General features: G+C 43.2%; 1 protein-coding gene and 1 long non-coding RNA gene across 5 annotated transcripts in view; one reads left to right on the top strand and one right to left on the bottom strand.

Moving 5' to 3' along the window:
- SH3RF2 (SH3 domain containing ring finger 2) overlaps positions 1 to 15,169 on the top strand; it is an 81,711-nt gene that overhangs the window by 49,967 nt on the left and 16,575 nt on the right. For all 4 annotated transcript variants that reach the window (XM_083600227.1, XM_083600228.1, XM_083600225.1 and 1 more), the window contains one exon: positions 14,609 to 14,703. In XM_083600227.1, the coding sequence (XP_083456353.1) occupies positions 14,609 to 14,703 (95 nt within the window). The remainder of the gene's footprint in view (positions 1 to 14,608; positions 14,704 to 15,169) is intronic.
- Positions 151 to 6,063, bottom strand: LOC310756388. Its single transcript, XR_014544846.1, has 3 exons — positions 5,144 to 6,063; positions 3,018 to 3,099; positions 151 to 220 (listed from the first exon to the last, which is right to left on the bottom strand). It is a non-coding gene; the product is annotated as an uncharacterized lncRNA (long non-coding RNA).

Below are 15,169 nucleotides of genomic sequence, written 5' to 3' on the forward strand. Positions count from 1 at the left end.
TAAAGCAGAACAATGGTAAAAGAGGAAGATGTTTGTTTTATTGCAGTCGTTTCTCGACTTGCAGATAGAAAATGAAATTATAACAATACTGGCTTTTTGGCTGTGGAGGGGAGAATATATATATATATATATATATATATATATATATATATATATATAGTGACTCTGTGCCAAAGGTCCGGCTGCTGCAGTTTATAGCAGATCAACTTGAGTAGTGCTCCTAAAGGGAACAAAATGAATGAATGCAGATCTGGTTCTTTCCCAACTGGAAACTATTGCACTTCAAAGTCCTTGTTGTTTCCTTCCATGGCAGCCTCTCCTTGCTCACTCTCCAGCAGCCACTGTGAGTTATCCAAGGGAGGAGACTGGCAGCAGCAGCCATGAGAGGCAACCAGATGCTGCCTTGCCACCAGTTTATGTATAAGCTAAACAAGCTATAGCTTAGGGCCCCACTCTCTTGGGGGCCCCCAAAAAATTTAAATGAAAAAAATTGGATGTACATTTCTAAAATACAAGCTAAAAAACAAATAAAATAAAACCTACATACAGCAGCAGTGTTTTGTGTTGTGTAGGCTACTATGATGTAAGTACAGTGGTACCTCTAGATACGAACGGGATCCGTTCCGGAACCCCGTTCGCATCTAGAGGTAAATGTAACTAGTGACGGCACATCTGCGCATGCGCGTGCCGCTTTTCGCCGCTTCTGCGCATGCGCGTGATGTCATTTTGAGTGTCTGCGCATGAGCAAGCGGCGAAACCCGGAAGTAACACGCTCCGTTACTTCTGGGTTGCCGAGGAGCGCAACTCAAACGCGCTCAACTCGAAACGTATTCAACCCAAGGTATGACTGTAATGGGCCCCGCCTGTTAGCCTGCTCCCTAAAATATCACTAGTTTGCTTATTTCTATATATAGGGTACCTACATTCTGCACGTGCAAATGGCTTTAGATACCTATTAGGTCCGTAAAGTACCATATAGCATATATTCAACACAAAAAACAATGACAGTTTGTTGTTGGCAAAGGACAGCTGAACATATAAAGGGCCCCATTACCTTCAGTAGCTTAGGGCCTCATCAAACCTAAATCTGACCCTGCTTGCCACTGCTGCTTGGAACCAGCGCCAGCTCATTCTCCTCCCAGAGCTTGGCAGCGGCAGCACTGACAGGGGAAATAGGGACATTCCAAAATCAAACCAGAAGCCGGGGTGGCTTCTGGAAAATTAGGACACATGGAGGGTATGAAACTAGTAAAACGTATAGGAGTTCTGCTGGGGATTGAATGGAGGGGCTGGAGGGAGACAGTCACTTTTTTGGCAGAATGAGCTATGAAATTCACCCAGGAGATGCTTCTAAATGCCTCCTCAGAATCCTAACTACCTCAGAAATTAATAAGGAAGCTGAGTTCCTGAAGGCACCCAGGAGGTGTTTGGCCTTCAATGCATTCCTGAGCTTTGGGTGTGGACCTGGTAAATTGCTTTTTGTGCTCTGGTGAGTTGTGAGGCTCTCAGTTTCCCCAGCATCGTAGCTCAAGACTGACCACATTGATACCAGCTTTATGGAGTGAGTCCTTTTGGCTCTTTTGAGAGGTTAGTTTTTCCTTTATAATAATACAATCCTTGATTTTTAAATGCAAATGTTTTCTTTTAAAAAGCAGGGAGGTATGATTACAGGGTTTTCTGCACTGATAGAAAAAATGGAACAAGGAACTGATACGATTATTTCAAGTGAAAAGCGAATACAGTGGTACGTCGGGTTAAGTACTTAATTCGTTCCGGAGGTCCGTTCTTAACCTGAAACTGTTCTTAACCTGAAGCACCACTTTAGCTAATGGGGCCTCCCGCTGCAGCCACACCGCCAGAGCACGATTTCTTTTCTCATCCTGAAGCAAAGTTCTTAACCCGAGGTACTATTTCTGGGTTAGCAGTCTGTAACCTGAAGCGTCTGTAACCTGAAGCATATGTAACCCGAGGTACGACTGTACATTTCTTTGCCTAGTCCCTGAAGCATAAGGCTGGTCAGAATTTGTCTTGACTGTTGACTTATGTTACTTTCCGGAGGAAATTCTGTGCTTGGGAACATTTAAGCTGTAATCCTGTGTACACTTATCCAGGAGTCTGTCCCACTGAATTCAATGACATTTTCTTCTGAGTAGATGGGAATAGGATTGTATGGCATGCTGAATTTAAAATGCAGTCACTGGTTCATAGAGAACAGGCTCCACTGCAAAGAGCTCATGTGTGTTTCATGTGTATTTGATTTATCATCTTATGGTAGATTTTACTTTATTTGGATCTGTGCAAAAAAGGGGTTAACTCATTTCCACAGTACGCCATGGGTTAAGACTCATCCAGGAGATTATATTAAATATAAATATAAATGAGATGAACTCAATAAATATCATTATATAGCCAATGTTTATCATAATCACTGTTACTAGGAATCAAAAAATTAAAAAAGAAAGAAAGATTGTATTGTGCAATCATGTTATTAAATACAGAAATACCACATTGGCAAGGGAGATGGACTCTGTACATGCCCATTTCCTTTATTGCAGAGGCTCATAGTTCCTAATTAAAATTTTGCACTATACCTTGTGAAGTTCTTTTCTACTCTTAGGCCGTTTTGAACCCCTTTTGGACCCATTGGTCTATATTGGATCAGAATGAAAGTTGGTTTTGCAGGGGTAAGAAGGCATAGAAATAGAATGATCAGGGAGGGGGAAGAGGGTAGAAGAGGTGTAGCTTATCATGCAAAATTCCCTCTTCTATACAACCATTTAAAGAATGATGCAGCACCCTTGTCTCCTGGCCACCTTAAATTATAGTTACTTGCCAGCTATCAAATTGGTGCCACATAGTCTAGCTTCTGCGCTAGTCCTCAACCTGTTTACTTAGAAGTAGGGAAACCAATGGAACTTCCTTTCAAATAAATATATGTAGGACTGGAATGGGGAACATAATCGAGCATAAATTCCACACAGAGGGAGTTTGACAATAGCATACTTAGCTGTACTTACCCTGTTGAAATGTCACCACTAAATTCCAGCTTTCATTCAAAACAGAAGCTTCACTTGCATGATTGCATGCATGAATAAGGGTCTAGAATGAAAATGAAAAAGGGTGGGGAGGGGACCTTCAACATGCATATTAAATTTCATTATTACAATCCAAAACTCATACTTTTCAAGAGGAAGGGGAGTTAACTCATAATTTCTTAATCTTTGGCCTCGGCAGTCCTTTTGTTTAATTAACACCAGATGCGACTCCATTATTTCTGCCTTTGGCTCAACAATCCCAAGGGTGGCCTCTTGCAAACAACCATTTGTTTTCTGATTGGAATTCTCCATGCAGTTCGGCCAGCTGTCACATCTTTTCCCCCAGCTGTGGCGGGCAAAGGAGGCAGATGAATATGCTGTGAAACTGTCGCCTGACACCCAGTTGCAAACTACAAACTGTCTCAGAGGGACTTTCAACTGTTCTCCCATCTCGTTGGCAAGGGCCAATTAGTCCTTTATAACAAAGTCACCTGCCTATAACCAAGACCTTCCACTGTAATTTGCCCCAAACTGCCGTCTTTGTCACATTATCGCTTGGAAAGCTCTGATAATACTGGTCCGACCCCTGATGTATGGGATGCCTGCCTCCTGCTCACATGCCAATAAGGTTGCAGCACCATTCAAAAACTTGCACACTCAGTTCAATAGGACACTTTCACTTCAATGCTTGTAGGATGAAGAACTTCCACGAGCTGAGCATGCTCAATTCTCTGTGTGTTTACTTAGAAGTGAAATCTACTAAATTCCGCAGGGCTTGATCCCCAGGTAAATTGCCCAAGAATGCAGCCTTAAAGGGGTTTTTTTGCACCTCTTTGAAATGCAAATAAGCAACCTACATTGGCCAGATGTTCATTTGCATTACAAATGCCTCTCTTCCTCTCTCTCTCTCTATTCTGTATGAACAGTAATCACATATTCACACAAATAGTACAGGAGAAATTAAACCTCTGCGTGTGAAAGCCACCTCAACTTGTTTGTGGCATGAGTGCTTGGAGGCAAGAAGCAACTGCATCAGATGTACCATGAAGTGTGTTCTTGTCTACAAAGGTTCATGTAGGATTATGTTAGTTAACCTGCAGTCCTAATGGGACTGACTTCTGAGTCACAGGGCATAGGATTTCCCTGTTAGACTTGAGATGCCACCAGACTTTCTCTTCTCTGCTGCAACAGACTAAGGACCACTTTTAGACATAAGTATGACAAGTACAAAACACACCAAGAGATGTGGATTATAAAAGCATACACATAGCTGTCAACCGTCCCTTATTTGGCGGGAAAGTCCCTTATCCCAGCACCGTGTCCCGCTGCTGTCCCTTATTGATGATGTCCCTTAAATTTCCCAGGTTTCAAAGGAAGCAGCTCCTCTTCCTTCCTCCCTGCCTGCCAGGGAGGAGGGAGGCTCCAACTGTGTTGCTTGGCTGCGTTGCTCACCCAATAAGGAGTCTAAGAACGACTGGGGGGTGGAGCTTGCATGCCTTGTGCCAATCAAATCAGCCGCGTTGCCTGGGGACTCGCCTTTGCTCAGCACTTCCCAGTGGAGAGGTGACGGTGGTTTTCCTTGCTGCATCCCCTTTGCCGGGTTGCTGCGCTGTGGGAACCACAGCTTGAGGCTTCGTTTGGCTGATGACTAGGCTTTCTGCCTTTGGCTTGGAGGGGCTCAGAAGTTGAACATACCTGTGCTTGGAAAATCCCTTATTTTGGCTGCTGATCCCTTATTTTCGAGGCTGCTAGTCCCTTATTTTCAAATATGTAAGTTGACAGCTATGGGCATACATGTATCAGTTATTGAGCGTTTTTCTTTAGATCAGCATTCCTGTGTGTGCTACATATGGAGTAAGCTCCACTGAACTCAGGAGGACTTTCTCCTGAGCTAAAATGGGAGCCCAGGCTTTTCCCAGTTATATATTTATCCATCTGTTGTTTTTTTAAAAGTATCTGATTAATATACATGCTTTTTTATAGCTGATGAGATACATTTGCATTTCCTGCTCTTGTACCTGAGTGCAAAACATCCAAGATGCTAAGTATTTACACTCTTCTGCAATACACAAACAAACCTTTAATAAAACTGAGGATGTACGACGCACCCTTTAATTATAACAGAAGGTGGTAGGGTGTAATGAGATGTAAATGGGCTAAAAAACAGTTGCGCTCATGGTATCTTCTTTTGAGTTTTCTGTTCATTCTCTAGAGGGCTGCCGAAAAGTCCTACGTTTTTCTGTGGATAAATAAAGCAGAAAATAAGCTCGGAACAAAAGGTGTGGGTGACAGTGTTACAGTCATCCTGCACGCTGTGTAATAATATCCTGAGTAACCTGTGGGGGGGATATGTCCAAAACAGCTATGCTCTCTCTGTGGGACTGGAAGTAAGTAGGGAGCAAAAAATCCTCTCTCAAGATAGGTGAGGCTGTCATTTAAAGCCCTAGAAGTCAACATGTACTCTCTGCCGCAGGGTGCCACTCCTCAAAAGATGAAGCTTTGCTCCTATAAATGATAGAAACTGCCCGAGTCAGCAACGCCCACAAGTCTTTGGCTTTGTCTGTCTTTCTCTGTGGCAGCTGCTCACCTCTGCACTGAAACCAATTGCTTTTGAAAATACTGTAGTGTGGGTTTTTCTTTTCTCTTCCCTCTTTTGCAGCACTGTTTCATTGTTCTGTACACAAGGAAGAGGAGAAGAGGCCAAATTAATTTGGCTTACTGAAAGAAACAAAAGGGTTGGCTTGAGTTAATTTGGGTTCGCATCCAGGGGAAAGACATAAAAGTCAAATAGGGATAGGTATAAGAAATGATTGTAGTTATTATTGATTGACAGTTATTATTTGCCGACAGGAGGGATATACTGTTATTATTGGACTGCACTGGGACTTAGCTTAAAACATGCCTTCCATTAGGGTCCTTTGCACCCCTGGCAAGAAGCTGCATCAGCACACACACACACACCTGAAAAAACATCACTTTACCACAACAGGCACATTAGAAATTTCTACATTTGATGTGACCCAAGTACTTGAAGCACCTAGAATCAGGGTGAGGGTGGGTTTCCCCAGCCACTCTGGGCGGCTTCCAACAGAACACTAAAATACAATAACCTATTCAACATTAAAAACTTCCCTAAACAGGGCTGCCTTCAGATGTCTTCTAAAAGTCTGGTAGTTGTTTTTCTATTTGACGTCTGGTGGGAGGGCGTTCCACAGGGCGGGTGCCGCTACCAAGAAGCCCCTCTGCCTGGTTCCCTGTAACTTGGCTTCTCACAGCGAGGGAAGCACCAAGGGCCCTCGGCACTGGACCCCAGTCCGGGCAGAGCAATGGGGGTAGAGACGTTCCTTCAGGTATACTGGACCGAGGCCGTTTAGGGCTTTAAAGGTCAGCACCAAGACTTTGAATTGTGCTCAAAAACATATTGGGAGCCAGTGTAGGTCTTTCAAGACCAGTGTTATATGGCCTCGGCGGCCGCTCCCACTCACCAGTCTAGCTGCCGCATTCTGGATTTGTAGTTTCTGGGTCACCTAACACAATAAATGCTTTTCTGTTGACACAGAGGAAGTGGGAACTGAAATTCCAAAAATAAGTTGCTTCCTGAATATTGGCAGATAAATATATCCCTGGAACATATCTCTGTGGCTATCCTGGCTGAGTTAGGACAATTGTTGGAGAGTACCCCCCCAAAAAAAAACCCCTCTAAATTATCATACTTTGTGGTTAGTGTTTATTAATGCTCATTGCCTAAGGTAGCTCCACTTATTGTTTTCAGGTGGTAACTGCCAACAGAAATGGAGTCAAAATGGCGCCACTGTGAAACAAGGGGTAGGCATTAGCATACTCAGGGTAACTCCTAGGTTTGCAGAATATTTATAAAAACTAAAGAGGCAAAAGGCCTCTCCAACCCTCTTGCAGGGGTAAGAAACTACAACAGTCCAATGAGGAATGCTGAATATCAGTAGGAAATAGAAAACGGGGGAACAGCTTTGTGCTTGAGCTCTTTACAGCTTATAGAATCTTGGAAGAGGTCATGGCTAACCAGCTGAAATAGGAGTGCTTCTGTTAGGAGGTGAGGTGCACTGCAATTTGCTTGTCCCAGGTTCCACTTGTTAATTCTACAGCTGATTTTTCCCTTATAAATGATCCTCACTGTCACTCTGAAGAACTAAGGAGGTAGAACAGAAGCTGAGATATTACCCCCAAGTGTTCTGACTATTCTCCTCATCACCGGACGTTGCATTTTTTATTTCATTTTTTTACTTTAATATTTTTTGCTGTTTCGTTTCTACGTAAAGGAAACAAGCATTTCGCTGTCGGGCCATTCAAACAAAGGAATGTTCATCCCTTTTATTTTTAAGTGATGGACACCACAAAGCTTATCTGCTCTTCTTCAATAGTGTCCTGTCATTTTATGTAAAGGCTTGCTATTGGGGAGAACAGAAAGCATAAATCCAACTGCATGTGTGGCTGAAGCATTCTGCACAATCCTCTAATAATTCAAACCCCACTGAAGCCACTGCAGCAATTGCAGGATGGTTACAAGTATCCCTTCAATTATCTTGGATGCAAAATGTAGTGCAGGCTGGCTAATCTTGCCTTGCTCCAAGTTCAAGAGCAATGCAAGGGGAGATTCACAGTTTCCCTATTTTGTTACTGCCAGTAGAGAAAGTGGTAGGATTTGTGACTGAACAATAAGCACTTGCTTCAAATGCCAGTGAGGAATAAATGCACCAGCCTGATAATTAAGCCACATATTTTTGAAGCGATGAGAGGCAAAGGTCCAAACTTCCAACTACCTTGGCATTAGAAAGGGAGGCAGAGAAGAGAGAATGTGTGCAAGATATTAACTCTGGCTCCGTGGATAAATTCCACTATAATTGCTTTTTCTCCCCTTTTCTTTTTTTGCTGATCTGAAATTCTTAAGTATTTTCCATTACTGGCGATCTCTCTTCACTCCCTTTTCTGAAAGCAATTCAGAAAAGTGTGTCTCCTGAATTTCTCCCTACTGCAGCAATAGGCAGTGCTGGTAGGATGTAAACGTCAGATAAGAGCAAAGGGCCAGATCGGGTAATTAGTAAATTTGTGGGCACAGGAAAGGAATTAGGGCGGAGGAAGAGTGCATTGGGAGGAACAAGGAGGAGACAACACACAACAGTATCACCCTTTATGAAACATGCCTGCCCTAAGCATTGTAATCTTTAATCCTGGGAGTGTGTCCACAAGTGTCTCTGAGGATATTATATTTTTTATGATGCACTGTGTCAGGTACTTGTAGAAGTCATTCTTCCGACATTACAGTTCCTGTCCTGGAAACTAAACTTTTTATCAGGATTCCAATAACTTCCATATAACCTACTCCTTGAACATTCATCTTGGCACAAAGTTTGTGGGGAGGTTAGATGTTATTGGCTATTTATTGATATCCCCAAATGTGGGGTTCTTGAATGTTTCTCCATCTGTTTTCCCCTTCACTCTCTCACATGCTGTCCCCTGAATAAACATTCATTCATTCATTCACAATGCTCATAAAGGCTCATACAGACCCTACTCATGCATGCCATTCACATACCACTCTCTGGCTACTCATGGAACAGCCACAAGCAAACAGGCTACCTACCCATTGACCAACCCTTTGACAGTTTCTGCCTCCTCCCTCCCCTGCTGAACCTCTCCTACCAACAGCACTGTCACCTCATTTGATCCTAGACCTTGTGTACTAAGGACAAAAATTCACATAACAAAGCCTTGGCTTCTTTAAAATTAAAAATGGTTAAACCCCTGAAAAGCAGCTGTAGGGGATTTTGAGCTGGAAAATAGCGGGTTGGAGATAAGAATAAGCACTCCCTGTCCTCTGCCACTCCTCAAAATTGCAGCTTCCACGGACTGCTTTTCAGTAAAGAAAGTTGGGGCTTTGTTACAGGCGGTTGTGTGCAACATGTAATTTAGTCCTGAGCCTATAGTAAGGAGGATTAATTTAAGTCAGCTAAAGCCAAAGAACGTACACCCAACAGTGATGGATATTTCACTTTTTTGTTGAGTTTATGTCATTTGGATGGTAAAATGGCAAAATCACATTTTTGGGCAGATCTGTAGCACTCTTGTGTGAAAGAGGACATGGCTGTAATGGCAGGCATTGCCCTAAGCACCCAGACTTTTAGCTGAAGAGAGCCTGATAAGCAGTCGGCTGCAGGCTGTCTTACATTCAACTGGGTGACCTGCAAAAGATCCTTCTTCCCTGCACCCTACATGCTTACTAAATGTGTGAAGAGACCTTGTGTGCTGTGTTCTTTAATTTGCTACTTAATTAGTCTACAACCTTGCAAAGATTGTTCAAAGCAGGCTTTGGGCAAGAAGACACATAGAAAATAATGCATTAGATTGGATCAATATGTGTTATGTACAATCCTTATGGAAATATCATGTTCCAGTGGAATCTCCCCCCATCACCACCCACCTCCATACTGGGTAGTAAGGGCTGCACTGGACATGTGCTTAATATACAGCAGAGGTAAATGGTAAAGATAAAGGGACCCCTGACCATTAGGTCCAGTCATGACCAACTCTGGGGTTGCGGCGCTCATCTTGCTTTATTGGCTGAGGGAGCCGGCGTACAGCTTCTGGGTCATGTGGCCAGCATGAGTAAGCCGCTTCTGGCAAACCAGAGCAGTGCATGGAAATGCCGTTTACCTTCCCGCCGGAGCGGTACCTATTTATCTACTTGCACTTTGATGTGCTTTCGAACTGCTAGGTTGGCAGGAGCAGGGACTGAGCAACGGGAGCTCGCCCCGTCGTGGGGATTCGACCCTCCGACCTTCTGATCGGCAAGCCCTAGGCTCTGTGGTTTAACCCACAGCACCACCCGCATCCCTCCACAACAGAAGTGGGGGAGCCCAATTCTCACTAGGCCTGCTGTCTTGTTACATTGAGCACACATACAAGGTGACTCTGCACGTATGCATGTGTTTGTGTGAAAGAATGTATACTTGTTGATTTGTACAACTCAGCTATTGCATACTCTGGTACACAAACTGTTCAGTTGCTGTACATTATTTGTGAGTAACTGTATGAGTGTACAGTTCAACTATGTGTGTGCACAGGTACACAGAATATATACTCATGGAATGTAACATGTGAACACCACTGTGAAAGTGGCAAGGGAGAAAGGGAAGGAGCCTTATCTCTCCAGTCCCCAATAACAACCAGAATGGATATTTCACATGCAGACACAAACACACACACACACCTTACGTGAAAAGTCCCTGTTGATCCAATTGGGACTTTTCCCCTATGACTCCTCTTTCTAGTGGGATGGACCTCCACTCCAATTACAGTGGTGGAAGTGAAGAGATAAGCTTCTGGTTTCTCAGGGCTGCCATTGCAGTAAAATTGCATTGGTTAAAGCATGGGTAGGCAAACTAAGGCCCAGGGGCCAGATCCAGCCCAATCACCTTCTAAATCCAGCCTGTGGACGGTCTGGGAAGCGTGTTTTTTTACATGAGTAGAATGTGTCCTTTTATTTAAAATGCATCTCTGGGTTATTTGTGGGACATAGGAATTCATTCTTTTTTTTCTTCCAAAATATGGTCTGGCCCCCCACAAAGTCTGAGGGACAGTGGACCAGCCCCCTGCTGAAAAAGTTTGCTGACCCCTGGGTTAAAGAAAAACAAGATACATAGCTGTCTTCTATGTTTTCAGCACATGGTGGCAAATGAGTTTCTCCTCATTACAGTGGTACCTCGGGTTACAGACGCTTCAGGTTACAGACGCTTCAGGTTACAGACTCCGCTAACCCAGAAATAGTACCTCGGGTTAAGAACTTTGCTTCAGGATGAGAACAGAAATCGTGCGGCGGCAGCGGGAGGCCCCATTAGCTAAAGTGGTGCTTCAGGTTAAGAACAGTTTCAGGTTAAGAACAGACCTCAGGAACAAATTAAGTACGTAACCAGAGGTACCACTGTACATGGGTATGGTACCAGAGTACCACATTAACCAGGTTCTGGCTGCAGAAAGCTGGTGTGCATTTTAATAGCCAACTACACTTCTTGTGTACTAAATTACATCATTCTTTAGTCAGAATTCATTGTAACAGGCAGTCTTTGTACTGAGTGGGTGTTGTTTTGCTTTGCCATTTATACAGCTTAAGCTTTCCTAAAGCTTAAGTTCACAAAACAAACAGCAGCAGTTCATGAGGTGAGTAATTGCTGAGGCCCTCTAGTTATCTGCTAAATGTTTGTGGTAGCCCTGATGGTTCTATACGACCTGCATTTCCAATGGGCATTTTCTAGGAAATTTTTATTTGATTTAGCTTCTTCTCAGAGACCCACGCCTGCCTGTGTCTTCTCTGATAAGTTAACTGTGCTGTTCAGTGACCATTCGTCTCTCGAGGCAGGCAAGCAACATCAGTTATCTGCTAAAAGCTTAAAAAAAAAATACAGGCTGGTTTTGCAGACAGCTCTAACACTGGGATAAATACAGATAAGAAAATGAGTGACATGAACTTTTGGGCTGATTACCCTTCTCTGCTGGTTCCATGCAAATAAAAAGTGGATTAGAGGCTGGACTACAGGGGGTATTTCCATCTCTTCCTCTTTTTCGCAAGAGACATAAGAGAAAAGGGGGCTCCATTGTGAATATCCCTGTGAGGAATCAGTAGTTTAGTGGCTTCAGCAGAGACAGGCAAGTGCATACACCAGCACTGCCTTCAGCCATGAGATGGGCAGTGGAATTCAAGGTGGGATCCCCAAGCTCACGATTCTCAATTATGACTTCTGCAATCTCATAAGGATAACTTACAGTGCCTTGGAGTACTATGTCCAGTTCTGGGTGCCACAATTTAAGGAGGATATAGTCAAGCTAGAACATGTGCAGAGGAGGGTGACCTAAATGATCAAGGGCCTGGAAACCAAGCCTTATGAGGAACAGTTGAGAAGGTTGAGTATGTTTAGCCTGGATAGGAGACTGAGAAGAGATGATATGATATGATAGCCATCTTCAAATATCTGAAGGGCTGTTGCATGGAAGACGGAACACGCTTGTTTTCTCCTGCTCTGCAGAGTGGGACTCAAACCAATGGCTTCAAGTTACAAGAAAGGAGATTCCAGCTAAACATCAGAAAGAACTTTATGACAGTAAGAGCTGTTCAACAGTGGAACGGACTCCCTCAGATGATGGTGGACACACTTCTTCCTTGGAGGTTTTTAAGCAAAGTTTGGGTGGCCATCTGTCATGCATCAGAAGCTATAGACTCTCTCCAGCATAAGAGTTTGGTGCTGGCATTGCGGCTTTGGTACTGTGCTTGACCAGGGATAGGCATTTGAACTACTCGCAATAGGCACAGGAGGTGGCCCAATTCCTGTGTTGGTAGTATAAAGAACAACCTGTAATGCACTTAAAGAAAATGACTGAGAATAACCTGTGGCAATGATAACCTGGTCTCACTCTAAAATCCGAGTCATTTTCTTCACCAGTGAAAACCATTCTGTATTTCCAGCACTCAGGCAGAAACCCATCTTGATAATCCAACATAAAACAGTCTCTGCTTATTTGCCATCACTGTCTAAGCTCTTTCCATGCTTATTTCACAATGGATGATCTTCACTAGGAAGCTACTGAGGAATGTGGGATGAGAAAGGGCTGCCTTAGCAGCTATGCAGCTGAATAAGCACTAAAGGCCTGAAGAATTCAATATAATGGATGTGTGGGAATTTTGCTGCCTTAACCCTTGTCAATTACAAAATGCTTTACAGAACAGGAAAATGCTCAACTCCTCTAAGTATTTTAGGTATGCTTGCTCAATCCTACAGTGCTTCTTAAGGCATTAGAACATTGCAATTGACATAAGGGTGGGATGGGAATGTGAAAATCCATTAGGAAAGGAGATGGGGAGGGCAACCAAAGTTGCTTTTCTACACCCTCGGTTGCAATAACCTATTACTGGAGAAAATCATCTGTTAATGCACTCTTTAATTTCAAGATAGAAGGGAGAAAGAAAGAAAAGAGGAAAAACAAGGCATCTACCTCAAGTGGAAAAGGCATTTATGTTGGCTGAGAACATATAGCCTGCAATATAAATGAACTTTTCTTGGAGATTCCTGCTGAAATTTAATGAACATGTTTCTTTGTTCACTCCTCCAAACAATCATGTTCCTTGCTCTCATCGTTCCATATATCCCAAAGGCTTATAATTCATAATTTATTTATTTATTTATTTTAAAAAAATAATCCTAAATGGTGTTGGGAAATTCCTGGTTTGCAGATCAACATCATAATGATTTTGAACCCAGCCCATGTTTTCTGGATGATAGCATCAGGACTCCCGGTCATGGCAGCAGTCAGATGGAGAGAAGGGATGTAGTCCAGTTTTCATCATGTTTTGTTTTGTAAAGTCACTTTCTCAATCATGATATATTTTTCACTGGCCTCAGCATTTGAGCAACATCCTTAAAGCTAATCATGGAAGAGCCAAACAGGGCAATGCAAATGCTTCATCTTTTTCTTTCCTAGCACAGAAACAAAGGCAGTAGCTAATGAAATATAGGCAGTAAGCTGCTTGGGCAAGGGCCCGTCTTTCTTGGGCTTATGTTACTCTGAAGAGTGCAATGAACACTGGTAGTGTTATATAAATAAAAACTATAATTTCATATAAGGAACAACTAGTAGGAGCAGTAGACCCTGAAGAAATACACTGAAGTACCCATACAGGGGGGAGGAAACCCACTATCTGTCTTAATGCAAAGAAATCACTTGGACAAAACTACTTTCTGAAGTGTATCCTTATTGTATTTGTAAGAAGAAGTGAGTTGTTGTTGTTGTTGTTGTTGTTGAAGAAACATAAAGAAAGCATCCTTATTGGTAAGCACTACATCTTGGAGACTTGGTTTGAAGAGTAAAATTCCATTAGTTTGGGAAATGAAGGACTATATCAGCACACACAGCTCTCTGATTTTTAGCTAAAAACCCCCTTTTAGCAAGTGGTCTCTCATTTCATTTTCAGCCCAAATGCTGCTCAGGGCCAAACTATGGTACACATGACAATGTGTAGGAATAGATGAATATAATTTTCACTCTTTTGCAGCTTTTACAAATAGCAGCCAGGGCATCAAATAAAGACTGGGACTATGGCATGGGGGTTTTTAGTCTCCCTCACTGTTTTCCCATTAAACACACACACAGAGTTGCTTGTGGGCATATGTGACACAATCTTGTGCTTAATTGCGGCTTCTCCAGTGGATGCATATACATTGATCAGCATAGGTGACAGACTGGAACCTTGAGGGAAGCCACATTTCAAGTCTCTCAGGGATGACCGCCTAATCCTCATCATCCCAGACATGAGAAAACAAGCCAACCAGTTGAACGTGTTCGTTGCTCCATCAGTGACTAAAAATTTAAAAGCCCCATTAAGACATTTGACCGCAGAGACAGCAGAGTGAATCAGGATTCTTCCATTTAACAGGATGCACTGCTTTGCCTCGAGGCCTGTGGCTTGTGGGTTCTTGGTGTTCAGGCACACTTCCTTTGAAGGGAGAATATAATAAAGGCGCTCATTTGGATTCTTTTATTCTTGTTTACAGGTCAGCACTTCCTATTACTCGGCCCCTGGGCCCCTGGGGCAGCCGACAGCCATTGTCACCCTGCCTCATTTACAGCAACACCTGCCGGTGAATATGTACGTAAAACTAAGTCCTTATTCATTAGGTGGGTAGGGCCTTTGGCTAGGGCCCGGAGATGTTGTTGCCTAGCAACCATGCCACATGCTGCCAGTCCCCCATCCCCACCCGCTCACAGGAGTAAACGAATACAGAAAAGAGGATGAAGAAGAAGCCCTTGTGGGGTTACCGTCCCACAAGCACCAGCTAAAATTGAGACAACTCTTTTTACAGAGATACTTCTTTCAAGTTAATCTGAAATTTAAACTGGCTTCTGAGAACCCCACATGGGCATACAAAACACTTAGCATGGGCAAGAAGATCGGTTTAAAATTCAGCTCCCAGAATTATGAGACCCATTAGTAAATGTGATCGCTTTTGAGTTGCAGAACCTGAAGAATCATAGAACCGTGGGGTTGAAAAGGGACCGCGAGGGTCATCTAGTCCAATCCCCTGCAATGCAGAAAATTTTTGCACAACATGGGG

This window comes from Podarcis filfolensis (assembly GCF_964270895.1).
Source record: "Podarcis filfolensis genome assembly, chromosome: 2".
In the NCBI taxonomy this organism is placed as follows: domain Eukaryota; kingdom Metazoa; phylum Chordata; class Lepidosauria; order Squamata; family Lacertidae; genus Podarcis; species Podarcis filfolensis.